The following is an 18,293-nucleotide window of genomic DNA, read 5'->3' as shown; positions in this document are numbered from 1 at the left end:
TGTGTGTGTGTGTGTGTGAATGAATCCTACTTGTTGTTATACCCTCTGGAGCACATAATACAGTGCCTAGCCTTAACTAGTATTCAGTCTACTTGTAGTCCTTGAATTGATATCTTTGAATGCCACATTTCCACAGAAGCCTTCCATTCACTGAGTAGTTTCCCATTTCCCAATACCATTGACTCATTCTTTTTCTCCTTCACTCCTTTTTTAAAAAATTTATTTGTCTGTTGGGTTATAGTTGCTTTACAGTGTTGTGCTAGGTCCAGCTGCACAGTGAAGTGAACCAGCCAGATGTATACACATATCCCCTCCCTTCTGGGTTTCCCTCCCACCCAGGTCACCACAGAGCACTGTATAGAGTTCCCTGTGCTATACAGCAGGTCCTCACTAGTTATCTATTTCGTACCCAACAGTGTATATATGTCAATGCCAATCTGCAAAATTTATCACACCCCCTTTCCCCCCTCTGGTGTTCACACGTTTGTTCTCTACATCTATGTCTCTGTTTCTCTTGTCTGCAGGCTTGGGAACAATGGGCCGAGGCATCGTCGTATCTTTAGCAAAGGCCAAAATCCCTGTGATTGCTGTAGAATCAGACAAGAGGCAGCTAGAGACTGCAAACAAGATAATAACCTCCATCGTGGAAAAGGAAGCATCCAAAATGCAGCAGAGCGGCCACCCTTGGACAGGACCAAAACCCAGGTTAACCACATCTATGAAAGAGCTTAGTGGTGTGGATTTAGTCATTGAAGCAGTATTTGAGGACATGAACCTGAAGAAACGGGTCTTTGCTGAACTGTCAGCCGTGTGCAAGCCAGAAGCATTTTTGTGCACCAATACTTCAGCCCTGGACATTGATGAGATTGCGTCTGCCAGCAATCGTCCTCACTTGGTCATTGGCACCCACTTCTTCTCCCCAGCTCATGTCATGAAGTTGTTAGAGGTTATTCCCAGCCGATACTCTTCTCCTACTACCATTGCCACTGTTATGAATTTATCAAAGAAGATTGAAAAAATTGGAGTAGTCGTAGGCAATTGTTTTGGATTTGTTGGGAATCGAATGTTGTCCCCTTATTATAGTCAGACTTATTTCTTATTAGAAGAAGGCAGTAAACCAGAGGAGATAGATCAGGTGCTGGAAGAGTTTGGTTTCAAAATGGGACCTTTTAGAGTGTCTGATCTTGCTGGGTTGGATGTAGGTTGGAAATCCCGGAAAGGGCAAGGTCTTACCGGACCTGCGTTGCCTCCAGGAACTCCTGCCCGAAAGCGAGGCAGCTCCAGATATTGCCCAATTCCTGATATGCTCTGTGAGTCAGGACGCTTTGGCCAGAAGACAGGGAAGGGTTGGTACCTTTATGATAAGCCATTGGGTAGGATTCACACACCTGATCCCTGGCTTTCCAAGTTTCTGACCCAGTACAGAGAAACCCATCACATTGACCCACGTGTCATTAGCCGGGATGAGATCCTTGAGCGCTGCTTATATTCACTCATCAATGAAGCATTCCGCATCTTAGGGGAAGGGATAGCATCTACCCCAGAGCACATCGATATTGTCTATTTACACGGGTATGGTTGGCCAAGGCACAGGGGTGGGCCCATGTTCTATGCGTCCACAGTTGGGTTGCCCACAGTGCTAGAGAAGTTGCAGAAATATCACAGGCAGAATCCTGATATTCCCCAACTGGAGCCTTGTGACTATCTGAAAAAACTGGCTTCGCAGGGAAACCCTCCTCTGAAAGAGTGGCAAAGCTTGGCAGGACTCCCCAGCAGTAAACTGTGATTCAGCCTTTCAGGTTTTGCCTCACATGCTGGCATCAGGTATTGCTCACTGAATTTCACTGAAGCTAAATCCAAAGATCCAAAGTAAGATTGTTCTGAAATACAAAGCAAAAGAAATCATTGGCCGGCTACAACTCCTCTGTGGGTCTTCTGTCCGATAAAGATTCTAATGGCTCAACTCTTAAGGCATGTGCTTCCTTTGTCTGGGAATCTGTCCCTATCAGATAAATTATTTCAATTGCAGTGAACAAATTTGTGTTAACACCATGATAGCTAAGGAGAGAGCCTCAGGAATAAGTTGAGGTTCCCAAGTTCTCTGATCATTGGAGAAATATGTCATCAGTTATTAAGTGATCAATGCCTAATTCACTTGAGCCCTTTCAGCTTCACACACGTAGCCCTGATAGGCAATCTCACGGGCCCTTCACTCACCAGACACTCACTGTGCCCCCCTGAGCATCTTGCACAGCAGCGGTTGACAGACCTGGAGTCCGGAGGGGCATTCATGCAGCAAGGACGCCTGTGACAAAGTTCACTTCAGAGTCTCAAGGTGGAGTGGAGGTGGTTGACAGGGTAGAGTCAGCAGTAACGGTCTCTATGAGTGAGCTTGGAAAGCTGCCCAGGGAGAGGCAGAGGATCAGCAGCAGAGTGGTGTTGACGTTCAGGCCAAGCATGGTTGGGAGTTGGTGAGGAAAGCACATACTTCAGGCCAGAATGGGGCGGTCAGGGTCGCTTGGCAAGTCGTGCTCCGTGTATCACTTCTGTCCAAGGCCCGTGCACATAGTTGTCCTTGCTGCTTGCGAAGGGCTCAGTAACATTTGATGATAGTTTCCTCCAGACCCCTGGATGTCCACAACCTGGTCTTCATGTACTCTCCTATTTAAGCAGAAGTAAGGGAAAGTAGTAAGTTGTTGACTTAGTGTAAGATGGGCTCTCAGGGATCAAACCTCTTCTAATTCTGTGATAAAGTAATAATGTGTTTCCCAGTCATGAGAAGCCTTTGTGATGTTGGGTATGAAATGGTTGAGTCTTAACAAATCTAAAATTATTGCCAAACAAATTTTGTATAATTTTGTTATAAGAATTCTTCTCTTTTTTACTTGTTGCCTTACATGGTTAAAAGTTGAGGGGCTAATACACACCTTACTAATAAGAAAAAAAGTATCGAGTTGTACACTTTAAATATATGCAGTTTATTGTATGTCAATTGTACCTCAATAAAAGTTCTTAAAGAAAAAAAAGTTGAGGGGCTCGTCAACACAAAACTGGTACACAGATGTTTACAGCATAATTATTCATAATAGGCCCAAATTGGAAACAACCCTAATGTCCATCAACTGGTGACTGGATAAATAAAATGTAGAATAGCCATGCAATAGGATATTATTTAGTCCTAAAGAGAAATGAAGTGCTCTTACATGCTACAGCATGATGCACCTTGAAAATATTGTGCTAAATGAAAAAACAGGCAAATCTATTGAGGCAGAAAGCAGATTCCAGGTTGCCTAAGGCTGGAATGAGTGAGGGTGGGGAATGGGGAGTAGCTACTAATGGGTGCAGGGTTTCTTTCTGGGTTGATGAAAATGTCCTGAAATTATGCTGGCGATGGTTGCATAACTCTGTGCACCTACTAAAAACCATTGAGCTGTGTGCCTTAATTGTGTGACCTGTGTGCTGTGTGAACTATATGTTAATAAAGTTACTAAATAAGTAAACAAAGAAACAAATGGGCTTAGGTTAGTGTCTTTTGGGGTGATGTAAATGAACTGTTTTTTACAGTAGTTTCACCATTGAACCCCAACAAAATTACCAAAAGTTCTGATAAAGAAATATTGAAAGAATATAGTACAATTTTTCTATTGTAAAAAACAAGCCAAAAAAACTTCTAGAGGTTGCTTTGAATTGTAGTTTAATTTAGAATACTTTTTGAGATGTATATTGCTAGATTTTCTATAAATTGGTCCTTGAAATGAAAAACATCAATAGAAGAAATTCCTGAAAATATTAACTCTGTCTCCAAAGTGACTTGGTTTCAAATTAATGTAAACTTATTTCAAATTTTCCTTCTTTAGACCTTGAGTAGATTTCAACTTTGAGGGTTGTTTTTTTTTTTTTCAGTTCTTAAAACTTATTTTCATCCTACCTTCTCCTCTAGATTGGGGTTTTGAAACTATAGTGTCTGTGAATAGATTTTGAGTCAATAATCCCTGAAATCTTATGCTAGTATTTGTGTATATGTATCTGAGTGCATTTCTTAGAAAAGGTGCCATATCTTACATCGTATTCTCTGAAGTGTCTATGACCCAATAAGTGTTAAGGACCAATACTTTATATATTGATATAAAATGGGAAGAAGAAGCGTGAGTTCATTTATCCTTATTTTGTATCAAAGGAGGAAAAAGTGATTCAAACTGTTGGATCCGACAAACAGCAGTGGTTAATGTGAAGAAACCTTTCCAAGACATCCTGTCCCATTATTGAAAATGCACTTGCTTAAAAGTTTATTTTGTTGTGGTTGTTGTTAATAATTTTAAAACTATCTTTTTTAAAAATACCATCTGGATGACATTTTTAAAATGTGTTCTAATGGTAGTTGACTCTGACAAGAACTACATGGTAGAAGCACGCTTGAAGCTTTGCCGTGATACTCCAGCTTTAAAGAGGAGAGTGATGCTGTCCCTTAAATCAGGAAAGCCACCGTGCAGCTGCGGTCTCTATCCGTGTGTTCCTTTCCAGCAGGAACAGGTGTGCTCACAAGAAGGCACCTGAGGGACCCTACACCCCCGTGATTAATGGTGTTACAGAAATGTTACAGAAATCCCTGTTACACCTGGGAAGTCTGAAATGTTGCAGATTGACCAGATTAGGTGACCCCTTTTGGTAGACATTGATGAAATTAATATAAATCAAGTTCTCTGGACTATGTTTAAAAACAGCTTTCTTTAAGAACAGAATAGTCTTTGGCTCTTCTTGGGACCGTCAGTGCCACGTGGTTATTTTGCCAGTTTATGTGTATTTTGAGATTAACAGACAAGCTACACTGCTTCCTGGCAGGACTGCAACATTACCCAACTCTGAGGGACACCATTTATACCATGCTCCCGGTGGCTGCCGTTCACATAGAACTAATGTGAGTAGTACCCATGGAGTCATACAGCACCCAGTATTGCTTCCAGGGCCCACTGTGTAGCGGTTTCAAGCCCCAAACAGTTTCTTCTTTTTATTGCTGTAAGTATGTTTCTAAACAAAGTTAGTTGACAAAAGTAAAAGGAAAGTCTCTATTACGATTGGAGTCTCTAATGGACCAAATCTTTAGTAAAAGATTACATTTGACCCTTGAACAACTTAGGTTTGAACTGTACAGTACTACACCATCCACGATTCATTGAATCTGATGATATGTAGGAACCAAAGATACTGAGGAACTGCATGTATGGAGGGCCCACTATGAATTTTAGGTGGATTTGTAGACTGGGGGAAGGATTAAAGCCCCTGACCCCAGCCTTGTTCAAGGGTCACCTGTACATCTTGTCTGTTCTTCCTAGTATTTTTTTCCTAGCACCCTGAGAAAGAGGAACATGTGACAGGTGAACAGCGCTTTTAATTCTTGTCAAAATCTACAAAGAGTAAATGCTGGAGAGAGTGTGGAGAAAATGGAACACTCTTGCACTGTTGGTGGGAATGTAAATGGATACAGCCACTATGGAGAACAGTATGGAGGTTCCTTGAGAAACTAAAAATAGAATTACCATATGACCCAGCAATCCCACTACTGGGCATACACCCAGAGAAACCCATAATTCAAAACAACACATGCACCCCAATGTTCATTGCAGCACTATTTACAATAGCCAGGACATGGAAGCAACGTAAATGTCCATCGACAGATGAATGGATAAAGGAGATGTGGTGCATATATACAATGGAATATTACTCAGCCACAAAAAGGAACAAAACTAGGTCATTTGTAGAGACATGAATGGACCTAGAGACTGTCACACCGAGTGAGGTAAGTCAGAAAGAGAAAAACAAATATCGTATATTAACGCATATATGTGGAATCTAGAAAAATGGTACAGATCAACCGGTTTGCAAGGCAGAAATAGAGACACAGATGTAGAGAACAAACATATGGACACCAAGGTGGGGAAGGGGTTGGGGGGTGGGGTGGGATGAATTGGGAGATTGGGATTGCCATATATACATTAATATGTATAAAATAGATGACTAATAAAAAATCAAATTGTACACTTTGAATATGTGCAGTTTATTGTACGTCCGTTATATCTCAATAACTTTTAAAAAATAAATAAAAATTAAAAATATTGTTAAAAGAATTCCAGGGTATTTCAATTGTAATATTTATTTGTTCTCTTTCACCAAACTTAAGATAGGCTGGCAGAGGGATGCCTGAAAGCATCTGATAAAATGACATGCGCAGAGCTGATGCAATCGACCTTGCGCACATCTTGACAACTTCTCTAAGAGAGCACAGAAGCAGTTGCTAATTCTGAACATGAGATCCTTCGGATGGGGTACAGCAATATCTCTCCAACCAAATCATAAGTGCACTTGGATTCCTGAAGACTTCCAAGGTCTAGAGAGTCCCTAATTTGTAAGTTTTAGCAGGGACTATTTAACGAGATTAGATTCTCAAAGCTGCCTGTGTGTCAGAATGACTGGCTATCTCCCATTTTCTCTTCTTTTTAGCAATAAACTTCTCGCTTTTGAGCTGAGTCTTTTGTTGTTCAGAATACACAGTATCATTGTCAGCTTCTCTTGCATCCAGTTGTGAACATGTGACTAAGATCCAGACAATAGGATGTAAGTGGCAGTGTCACATGGCAGCTTTGGGAAACCTACCTTAAGGATCAGATGATATGCATGCTTTTCCTGTTTCTTTTTTGTCCCTTCCTCCATCTTGCTGCCTGGAACATAGACGTGAAGGCTGGAGTTCAACCCACTATACTGGACCACAAGGACAAAGGTCCCTAGGGATAGCAGAAAGGAGGGCTGCAAAGAGGTTGGTTCCCCAGCACCTCACAAAGCAGAGGTGCTAGTCTGCCTTCCAGCAGTCATTTGTGTGAGAGAGAAATCAACTCCCATCATGGTCAAGACACTATCACTGTAGGTCTTTAATTCCTCACAGCTGACTCTAATCCTAACTAATGCAGGTGGGGTCCAACAATGGGTGGGTTTTGTTTCGTTTTCTTTTTGTTTTTCTCAGTGCCATAGGTCATTCTGACACACAGGCAGCTTTGAGAATCTGATCTCGTTAAACAGGATTTCTTGTTTTAAGAAAAACAATGTTTTGCCAGTGTGATGTGTTTTTCAACTTGATGTTGAATTGCTCAGAAACTTGTATGTTATGTTTCACATATAATTGTTGTAGGCAGTTCATGGAGACACGACTAAGATCCTGAACCTAATTTAAAAACTGGACCACAAAGACAAAGGGATAGCAGAAATGATGACATCAACTTAGCAAGAAACAGTCTCACAGGCCTACTTAAACCTCAGATTGACTCCTACCTGATTAGAGATGAAAACACTAACAAAAGATATGTTATCAGAAAGGAAGACGGAAAGAAGAATAATTCAGGAAGCAGTATCTCTCAGTACGGACCAAAAGGGAGGTGCTGGATTTGGGGTGCACACACCTTCTGCTCACTAGACCGGAGATCTCCAAAATGGGGTGCCCCTCCCAAGGTGGTGTGAAAGATGACCCACAGAGGTGCAGGCAGGAAATATTTAGAACTGCTCTTGCTCCTTATTTGTCTAAAACCCAAGAGATTCGTGTTTATTAGTATTTCACGTACATGAGAACACCCTTGTCCTCGCCAGGTTGCGTCTCAGCAGCCACACGTCAGGAGAGGAGCATCGCGAGGGAGGAGGGTGCGTTCCAGCATGCAGGGAGGTTGACAGTGGCCGCCTCCCTCCTACACTTGCTTCCAGCATGTTGAGAAATAGTGCAGATTCCGTATGCTGGGCTAAGTGGATATTTAGACTGAATTATTTAATTTAACTAAATGAACCCTCACGAAAGATTCCTTCAAAGACAGCACTCTTAAAAAAATTCTTTGAAAGAAAGCACAGTTGAAGATAATACAAATAATGCAAGCAGTCAGGTCAGACAAGAGGTTGGCCAAAAAAACTGAAATTATCGAGAAGATTCTTAGAAGTATTGACTTACAACCTACCATTCATGATGAAGCTCACCTGCCCTACGTGTGTATTATGTCTTATTTAATGAATAGTAGTATGAAACCATCACCTGTTAGCAAAATGTTTTAATACATTATTTCATCACTATCTCATTCTTTATAAATTTCTATTTTGTTATGTTTAAAACGGATATATATGTCAATATAGTAGTAAAAGTATATCATTTATAAACATCCTATTATTATGTATTATAGATGTATACTCAACATTTATGTCATGTGCTACCCAGATCCTCTTTTAGAAACGAGTTTTATTCTCCCAATTGCTAGGACTGCCACCAGAAAATGGCCTTCTTCTGGGATTGCCTTGCTCAAGATCACACCTTCCAAAAATAGCTTGTATTCGGGGACGGGGGGGTGGTGGTGGGAAGAACTGGAAGATTGTGATTGACATATATACACTATTGATACTATGTCTAAAATAGATAACTAATGAGAACCTACTGTAGAGCACAGCAAACTCTACTCAATGCTCTGTGGTGACCTAAATGGAGAGGAAATCCAGAAAAGATGGGGTCTAGGTATATGTATAGCTGATTTACTTTGCTATACAGTAGAAACCATCACGGCATTGTAAAGCAACTATACTCCAATAAAAATAATGTAAAAAGTAGCGTGTATTCAATGACTGCTCAACACAGGAGTATAAACACCTGATTTTCTTGCCCCAGCTCTGAAGGGCTAACGTAGGTCCCAATGACATTAGGCTGGGGCCTTTGTTGGTAACCAAATGCAGCTCAACCTCTCCCTCTGCTCATTCCTGCCTCCTCCCCTCCCCTTCACCGGTGTTAATCCCAAGAACCTTCCCTGAACAATATTCACACTCATCTCCATCTCAGAGTCTGCTTCTTGGAACTTTCCTTGTGGCCCAGTTCTTAAGACTTTGCCTTCCAATGCAAGGGGTGCATGTTCGATCCCTGGTCAGGGAAATAAGATCCCACATGCCTCAGGGCCAAAAAACCAAAGCATAAAACAGAAGCAATATTGTAACAAATTCAATAAAGTCTTAAAAATATGGTCCACATCAAAAAATCTACAAAATAAATAAAACAAAAATTCTTTGACATTCTTCTTGTTACTATACCAGAGGAATTGCTGTCTTCATTTGTTAGGGACTTTAATTTGCTGAGGCTTTAATTGATAAATCTACCTATTAGACTTGGAAATACTAACATACTTACTTTCCTAATCAGCAGCAAATATAACACTCAATTTATCAACAGACCTCTCTATGATTTCCCTGAATAAACCTTGCCACAAGTTACATCAATTCCCATATATTTAATCCTTTTTTTTGTAATACCAACAGTAAAATCCATTTTCATTGTATTCCCTTGTTATATATCAGTACATTTACTGATAAATATATAATACAATGCACATGTGTGTGTATGTAATATACATAGATACCTACAAATTTTTTGGAGTCAGTCCTGCAACTAAACTCATTATTTCCATTCAATATTTAATTTCCTTAGATTTCTAGGTCTGTAATCATGCTATCTGTAAAACAGATGCTTTTGTTTCTTCCTTTCTGATATTTATACATAATACTTTCTTTCTTCTTGAATAGTTATTGATAACATTTCTGGAAAAATAGATCTGATTTGAGAAAGCAATATATGTTCTTCTTTAAGAATAAAATCAATTCTTTGTTTTCAATACACACTCCATTATGTTTAGACTGGAAATCCAATGTAGCTAGTGTTGCCTTACTTTCCTGTTTGGAAGGGCTGAGGATAAAAGTAGTTCGGCAGCAGCTCAAATCAAAATAAGCCAACAAAAAAAAAATAGGTATGTTAACAGGACATCTAGAAGTGATTGTTCCTACTCCTTTTCCTGGGCATTGCTGGTGTATTTCACACACATGAGTCTCTTGAATTCGTCTCTCCTTGGACCCTAGATCCCTGGTGCCACAGTCTGTCATTATGAGGGTCGCTGCCCTAAGATGCGCGTATTTTTCTTGTTACCAGTACCCCTTCTTCCACATTCCTTCCCCAGGAGTAAAGGATATATCCTCATATGAGAGGGATGAGTTTAAACAATGCAGAGCAGGAATCTGCCTTTCTGGTGAATTACTGAACTAAATTCCATATGACAAAAAGCAACCCTAAATTACCAACATCTGATTTTTAAAATTTTCATCAGAAAGAGATAAGAAATATAGCTAAAAACTTGTTAATATATCTTTGGATATAATTATATTATATTATATTATATTATATTATATTATATTATATTATATTTTTCATTCCCTGTTAATGTGATGTCCTATATTACTTTTACTTCTTTGTACCAGTTTTGTGTTTCTCCAATTAAGCATAGCAACTAGTACATGTAAAGTTTTTCTCTTCTTTCGCTAACACAAAATCTTAACATTTATGTTCTTTGATGAGATTGGCCTATAATTTGATTTGAGTCCTATTCAGATTTAATCATTTTCACTTCATAAAATAAATTGAGTAACATACTACACACACAAACACATACATTTAAAGTTTATATAGGGCTTCCCTGGTGGCGCAGTGGTTAAGAATCTGCTTGCCAATGCAGGAGACATGGGTTTAATCCCTGCTCCAGGAAGATCCCACATGCCTCAGAGCGACTAAGCCTGTGTGCCACAACTACTGAGCCCTTGTGCCACAACTACTGAAATCCACACGCCTGGAGCCTCTGCTCTGCAACAAGAGAAGCCACCGCAATGAGAAGCCTGCACACCGCAATGAATAGTAGCCCCTCTTCTCTGCAACTAGAGAAAGCCCGTGCAGCAACGAAGACCCAATGCAGCCAATAAAGAAATAAATTTATTTAAGAAAATAAAATTTATGTAACAGGGATTTTTGTTGTTGTTGTTCTTTGAAAGTTTGGGAAATTTTCATACACCCATTAGGACTAGACATCTTCATGGAGTAACTGCTTGTATCTCCTTCTCAGTTATCTGATGTCACAGCGCTTTATGTTTTTGCAAGCAAGCACCCATTTGCTTATGCATTATGTTCTTATTTCTAATCTAATTAATTTACATTTTTTCCTGTTTTATTGAGACAATAGTCATTTAGTTAAAAACACTTTTTCCTTTTTAATACACTAACTTGGTTTTGCTCTTTATTTTATTACCATATATTGTTGTTTAATTTTTTCCTGCTCTTGACTTGCTCTTTTTCCCTCTCACTAAATATTTTAGGCAGAGTTTTAGTTCACCATGTTTATCTTTATTTATTTATTTATTAGTAAAGGTGCTGGTTTATTAACTGGTTTGCATGAGGTTTCCCTATGCAATAGTGCAGTGGTTAAGAACACGGGCTCCAGAGCTAGGCTGCCTGGGTTCAAATCTCAGCTTCAGGCCTTAGCAGCTGTGCTGCACTGGACAAGCTACTGAACCTCTCTGTGCCTCTAGCGTCCTCATCTGTAAAGTGGGGGTGGGAACTAGGATCCGCCTCGTAGATTACTTTTGTAAAGATTATTTGAGACAGTGTGAGCACTTAACATAGTATGTGGCATATAGTAAGTGGTTAATGAATGTTAGTATGTTGTCATTGCTATTATTTTTAATTAGAAAATATGAATTACCTAGTTCCTCCTTTAGGAATCCTCGTAAGCGAGAGGCACTTCTGGTGAGGGGTAGGGTGAAAGGGAAGCCTGGCCTCGGGGATTGGTGTCTGGCTGAGGGGTGGAGAGGATCTGTGATTCCCCAGCTGATAGCGTGGGTTTACAGCTGGAAAACCATGTAACCTGCTTTCAAGAACTAGACCGCGGTCAAGCTTAACACAGCAAAGCTCCAGGTAACTATAGCTTCTGCTCTTTCTGCTTTTCCTTCCTCCTCTACCTCATCCTTACAGCTTCTCAACTCCATCTCTATCCCCCTTCTACTACAGTTCAAACCCAAATGAATTTCCACTAAGGTATACACAATTAATGAGATATAAGTGCTACCGTGTTTGAATTTAACATTTGGTATAGTTTTTTTTTTTTCTTTTTAATGTTTATTTAGTTGACTGTGCCAGGTCTTAGTTGCAGCATGGGGGATTTGCATTGCTGCGTGTGAGATCTTCATTGCAGCACACGGAATCTTTTTTGTTTTTAGTTGCAGCATGTGGGACCTAGTTCCCTGACCAGGGATTGAATTGCATAGGGAGTGCGGGAGTCTTCACCACTAGACCAGACCACCAGGGAAGCCCCAGTATAGTTCTAAGGCCAATTAACTTTCATGTGGATTTCTCAGGCACAGTTCAAAAAAGTGTTAGTTTTTATTTTGTTTCTGTTTTTTTGTTTAGAAGGAGGTTGACGGGGCAGGGGTCCTTCTTGAGTATCCACATATGTGCCCTCGTACCCATCAACCTAGTCCCATCTCGAGGTCAAAACCAGACAGCTGATTTGAATATTTCTTAGGGACCAAGGTAAGGAAATTACAAAGAGTGTGGGAAGGAGTCTCTAAATTAATATCCGTATGAAAAGGGTGGTGGTTCTGTAAGAAACAAAAATTGAGGCCCTCTTCCTGGCCACGCTTGTCTCAGATCACCTTGTTGGCTTCCCACTCAACAGGGAAGAAGTTTCTAATCTGAATGGTCAGAGCCCAAGATGTGGATTGAGCTGTGTGGAAGAGTGTATTTTCCCAAACTGTCTCATCTCTCATGCTGTTGTTATGAAGTGATGTAGACATGCTTCATTGCGAGGTAGGGTCTGTCCTCTCCCCCCGAACCCAGGCAGACCTTTGCAAGTGCCTCAACTAGTCGAATGCAGCAGAAGTGACGCTGCGTGACCTTTGAGGTGGGGTCATAAAAGTTACCATGGCTTCCACCTGGCTTTCTCTCGAGGCACTGATAGTGTTAGTGGAAGCCACGTGGAGAGGCCACGTGTGAGCAATGTGGCCGACAGCAAACCACAGACATGTGAGTGATCGCTCCTTCAGACAGGTCCAGTCCTCAACATTTGCATCTTCTGTGGAGAGTCCAGAAATTGTGGAGCAGAGAAAACCCTCCTTGCTGTGCCCCATCTAATTCCTCCCGACCCACAGAAACCGCGAGACATAATCCATGATTCTCGCTGTAAACTGCCACGTTTTGGAGTGATTTGTTACACAGCACTAGGTAACGAAAACAGGCTACATTTATAAAAGGGTGTGAACCCACGTGCTCTTCTCTTGTGCTTCCTGCCTCACTTCTAGATGCATCAGGCTGGCCAGTCTCTTCTCGCTTCTACTTTCCTCCTAACATGCATTTGGGGGAGCAAATAAGCCAAGGCCTATTGTGCAAACCTGGCCATGTAGTTCCCCCATTTCTTAGACTTCTTCCTCTTTGCATATGGTCAGAGGGCAGGGATATCCCAAAGCGGAAGGAGGCCCTACTTACTTTTTTTACCAGAGGGCTCTTCATTGGGATACAGGCACCTGGGCCCTCCTAGTGTGAAGGTATCTTGTTTCACAGCCAGTGGTTGCCTTTTGGGCTTTGCTTCCTTGGAGCCTGATGGGAAGGGGAGAGGGCAGTGGGAGGCAAGGCAGGGTTCGTGCCTTGCTGGGTCCCTGCCTGTAAAGTCGCAGCATCAAAACCTCACCCTAATAACCCACCGTGGGTGGGTTATTAGAGTGAAAAGGAGTGACTAAGATGTAAAATGCATAAAAGCAGAAGCCAATTCCTCCCCGTATCTCTATGGTAGCAGAAAGAGCAGCAGCTTTAGGATCACAATATATGATTTCTATTTCTTTCTCTACCAGGATAGATTATGGAATGAGTAGTCTGATGACCTTGGGCAAGTCAGCTCATCACTTTTCTGTGACTCCACTTTCCTGAGGAATAAAAGGGGTGTTTTACTTAACTAGTCCTGTCAATCTATGAATCCACAGATCTCTCCTCTCAGTCATGTTCAAAGCTATTTACACCTTCAGCTGCCAAACAGGAACACATGCATTTGGATGGGCACCCACGGGAGATGCGAGGAGGGTGGGGAGTCCCCCGCTCTGTGCCTCCTGCAAATCACAACAGCTGCCACTGGGGCCTGGCTGTCTCTCTGGGAAGTGGAGGATGAAATTCCCCAGGGACAGCAGCTCCCTGGGGAAAGCCAGCTGCGAGTGAGGAGAAGCAGCCTTTGGGCTTACCTTATTTCCCTGGATGAACTAGTTCTGCTCAGGCCTGGAGTAACAGTGGAGCTCCAAGTTCCACATAGGTATACACCCCGGTCAAGTAGGAATGGGTGGCAGAGAAAGCAAACAATCCTCATCCTGTCCGCTGGAAGCGGGGGCACAGAAGGGGCTCCTCTTCCAAACAGCCATGTAAAGAACCTGAATGAGGCCACCATAGACATAATGTTTAGAGCTAACTGCATTGATGAGTCTTTGTACCCCATCCACTGGGGGTAGGAGCGAAAGAGGATCTCTTGGAAGTAGTTTCCAATGTTGTCATGTTACATGTCATCTTCCTGAAACTAATTTCAATCTGACTTTTTTGAGATGTAATTGACATATAAAGTTATATTAGTTTCAGTTATGCAACATAATGAGTTGATATATGTACATATAGTGAAATCATCACCGCAATAAGTCTAGTTAAGATCCATCACCACACATAGTTACAATTTGTTTTCTTCTGATGACAACTTTTAAGATTTACCATCATAGCAAGTTTCAAGTATATAATACAAAATTATTACCTATAGTCACCATGCTGTAATTACATCCCCAGGAATTATCTATTTTTTTAAGATTTTTAAAAAAAATGTGGACCATTTTTAAAGTCTTCATTGAATTTGTTACAATATGGGTTCTATTTTACGTTTTGGTTTTTTGGCCCAGAGGCATGTGGGAGCTAAGCTCCCGGACCAGGAATTGAACCCACACACCCCGCGTTGGAAGGCAAAGTCTCAACCACTAGACCACCAGGGAAGTGCCTCTTTATCTTGCAAAGGAAAGTTTGTACCTTTTGACTCCCTTCCCCCATTTCCTTCACCCCCCCACCCCCTGGGCCCTGTTGCTGGCAATCACCAACCTATTCTTGGTATCTATGAGTTTGTGGAGGGTATTTTTGTTTTAGTTTCCACATACAAGTGAGGTCATAAGTTATTTGTCTTTCTCTGTCTGTTTTATTTTAGCATAATGCCCTCATCTAAGTGGTTGCAAATGGCAGGATTTCCTTCTTTTTTATGCTCAATATTATTTTTTTACTTGCTACTAAAATAACAGTTTACTTTTTTTTTATTTCTAATACTTTTTCAATTTTTTTGAGATATATTTGGTTTACAATGTTGTGTTAGTTTCTACTGTACAGTGAAGTGGAGTTCCCTGTGCTATAAAGCAGGTTCTTATTAGTTGTCTATTTTACTTTATTATTTATTTATTTATTTGTTTGTTTTTGGCTGTGTTGGGTTTTCATTGCTGTGCACGGGTTTTCTCTAGTTGTGGCAAGCGGGGGCTACTCTTTGTTGTAGTGCAAGGGCTCCTCATTGCGATGGCTTCTTGTCATGGAGCAGGGGCTCTAGACATGTGATCCTCAGCAGCTGTGGCACACGGGCTGTAGAGTGCAGCCTCAGTAGTTGTGGCACACAGGCCTAGTTGCTCCGCAGCATGTGGGATCTTCCCAGACCAGGGAACAAACCCATGTCCCCTGCATCGGCAGGTGGATTCTTAAGCACTGCGCCACCAGGGAAGCCCATAGTTTTCGATTTTATAAATATTAGCGTATATATGTCAATCCCAATCTCCCAATGCATCCCCCACCCCCGCCACTTTCCCCTCTTGCTGTCCATACGTTTGTTCTCTACATCTGTGTCTTTTTGAAATAACAGTATATTTCTGGCCTATCCTTCCACCCCTAGCCTGCTGGCCTCTGCTGGACACACACTCACCTATGCACCATAACAGGCTCGTCAGCCATGGTGCCTCTGTGCCCACAGTTCCTTCAGTGGGAAATTGTCCACCCGTAGCTGCTGCTAAAGAAGCAGCTTAGGTGGCCTTTGCATTGCATGACTTTCTTTTCCATCAGCTGCTGCTGATGGCTAAGGTGGTCCAAACACATCCTCACCCTCAGGAATTCAAAGTGGGAGGAAAGAGGAAAAGCTAGGTCATATCAAGAACTGAATTACAAAGGATTAACGGTGGAAGAGAAACAGTTGAGGGAAGAGAAGCTATAAGTCAGAAAAAAATAATAGAATAAGTGTGTTGGTGATGTGAGGCACCAACACATGCGGAATAGTAGAGTCACATTTCTGGGGCACAAGAGTGGTCACCTCCTGCTGCTGCTGGTCCCAGTTTCTGGACACCTGAATGTACAATGACTTCTGTTCTTGGTTTCTCTTATTGCACCAAGTACCACCTGACATTGAACTTCTCGTTACACAAAGTACCTGCAAGACAGAAGACAGACAGACAGACAGACACATACACCCTGCAGGACACTGAGTACTAAGAGCTCTAGCACAGATGCTCAGTGATGACTCTTCTGATCTGAATAGAATGGTGAGGACATTCACTGTGTCCTGGAGTGCCCTTCAGTGGGAGATGATGGCCATTGTTACATCACCGTCATAATGTCCGCTGCCACTTATGTGCCTGTTTTGTTCCAGGAACTGTACTCGGCATGGAACAACCATTGTCTCCTCACTTAATCACAGCCACCCACTGAAACTGGTATTATTAACCCTGTGTACAGCTAAGAAAATGCTGGCTCAGAGAGCATAAGTGACATCCTTTAGCAAGTGGTGGAGGCAACATTTGAACTTAGGGCTGCCTGACTGCAAAGCTCATGTCCTTCTCACTCTGCTGTGATACTTTCCTAAGGAGAGCTGTTAAATCTAGCTTCTCTAGAAACAGAATTCAGCTTCCCAGACAGCACAGAGTTTCAAATGTGTGTGGTTTTGATAGCTTTAAGGAAGGCAGGCACTCTGCAATTCAACACAGTTCCCACCTCTGTCTATTACTTTATACCCAGAACTCTTCACTCCTCTATGTTATTTTCTTGGCCCCCAAAGGCAGTGGAGTTTGCAGCCTCTGTGAGTGAAGCACCCTAATGTGTAAGTACAATTTCTCATGCAGAGTACCCTACTTCAGACTTCTCTGAACCAGCCTCCAAGTAACGATTAGTGTTCTCCCTAAGGATGACTCCCAGGCACTTTGATCTCCACGCAACCCAAATGGAGCTCTTTTTCTTTCTCTGCAAACACAGTCCTCCTTCTTTGTTCCCTAGCTAATGACTGCCATTGTCCCTGAAACTCCTTTGCTCCCCAGACTCAAATGGTCCCCAGTTTTATGGATTTTACCTCTTCAGGATTTATACCACTTCTTCTGCTTTATATCAACACTGTTCAGGCCCTCTTCCTCTCCCTCCTGGACTGGGAATTGCCTTACTCTGATCTTGCCCCATTCAATTTCTCTCCTGGCTCATTATTTTAAAAAATTAATACTTTTTAAATGGGGTTTAAAATTTTATTTTTTTATTTTTAAATCTTACTAATTAATTTTATTATAATAAGCAGTTAAATGGTAAATTCTCCTTGGGTAATTCTTTTTCTTAAATTGAAGTATAGTTGTTTTACAATGTTGTATTAGTTTCAGGTGTACAGCAAAGTGATTCATAAAAGTGAACATATTATATATACTTTTTCAGAATACATATTACAAAATGTTGAGTGTAGTTCATTCCCTGTGGTCTACAATAAGACCTTGTTGTTTATCTATTTTATATATAGTAGTGTGAATATGTTACTCCCAAATTCCTAATTTAGTATTTAAAATTCACACTGGAGCCTGCCACTCTGGGCTCAGAATTCCTCATTGGCTCCTGTATTAGTTCTCTCTTGCTGCGTAACAAATTAACTCACAGTTTCTGTGGGTCAGGAATCTGGTGGCTCAAGGTCTCTTACTACTGCAGTCAAGGTGTTGGCTAGAAGTGTTTCATCTCAGCATTCAATTGGGAGGATTTGTTTCCAGGGTTACTCATGTGGTTGTTGGAGGCCTCGAATCCTTACTGGCTGTTGGCCAGAGAAGGTCATTTCCTTCCCATGTGGGCTTTTCCATAGGCCACTCATAACATGGCAGTCGGTCTCCCTCAGAGTGAGATCTCTGAGAGAGACAGAGAGACAGAGGGGAGAGGGGGCTGGGGAGCCAGGGGTGGGGAGGGGTGGGGAGAAAGAGAGAGAGAGAGAGGGAGAGAGACTATGACAACAGAAGCTACAGTCTTTGTAAAACCTAATCTTGGGCGAGACTTCATCACTGCTTTTGGGGTTGTGAAGACCAGTCTACCCTCAAGGGAGGGAATTATGCTGAGTGTGAGTACCAGGAGGTGGTGATCACGGGGCTCT

At 41.6% G+C, this 18,293-nt stretch overlaps 1 protein-coding gene across 2 annotated transcripts in view; it reads left to right on the top strand.

The window, feature by feature from the left end:
* The window catches only part of LOC130855704 (peroxisomal bifunctional enzyme), a 54,297-nt gene extending 50,622 nt beyond the window's left edge, over positions 1–3,675 (top strand). For both annotated transcript variants that reach the window (XM_057739631.1, XM_057739632.1), the window contains one exon: positions 525–3,675. In XM_057739631.1, the coding sequence (XP_057595614.1) occupies positions 525–1,786 (1,262 nt within the window). In that variant the 3' untranslated portion in view covers positions 1,787–3,675. The remainder of the gene's footprint in view (positions 1–524) is intronic.
* The last annotated feature ends 14,618 nt before the right edge of the window (positions 3,676–18,293 follow it).

The sequence above is a fragment of the Hippopotamus amphibius genome, chromosome 6 (genome assembly GCF_030028045.1).
Source record: "Hippopotamus amphibius kiboko isolate mHipAmp2 chromosome 6, mHipAmp2.hap2, whole genome shotgun sequence".
Lineage (NCBI taxonomy): Eukaryota > Metazoa > Chordata > Mammalia > Artiodactyla > Hippopotamidae > Hippopotamus > Hippopotamus amphibius.
The sequence above is the reverse complement of the archived record's forward strand: the minus strand, read 5'-3'. Positions and strand labels throughout refer to the sequence as shown.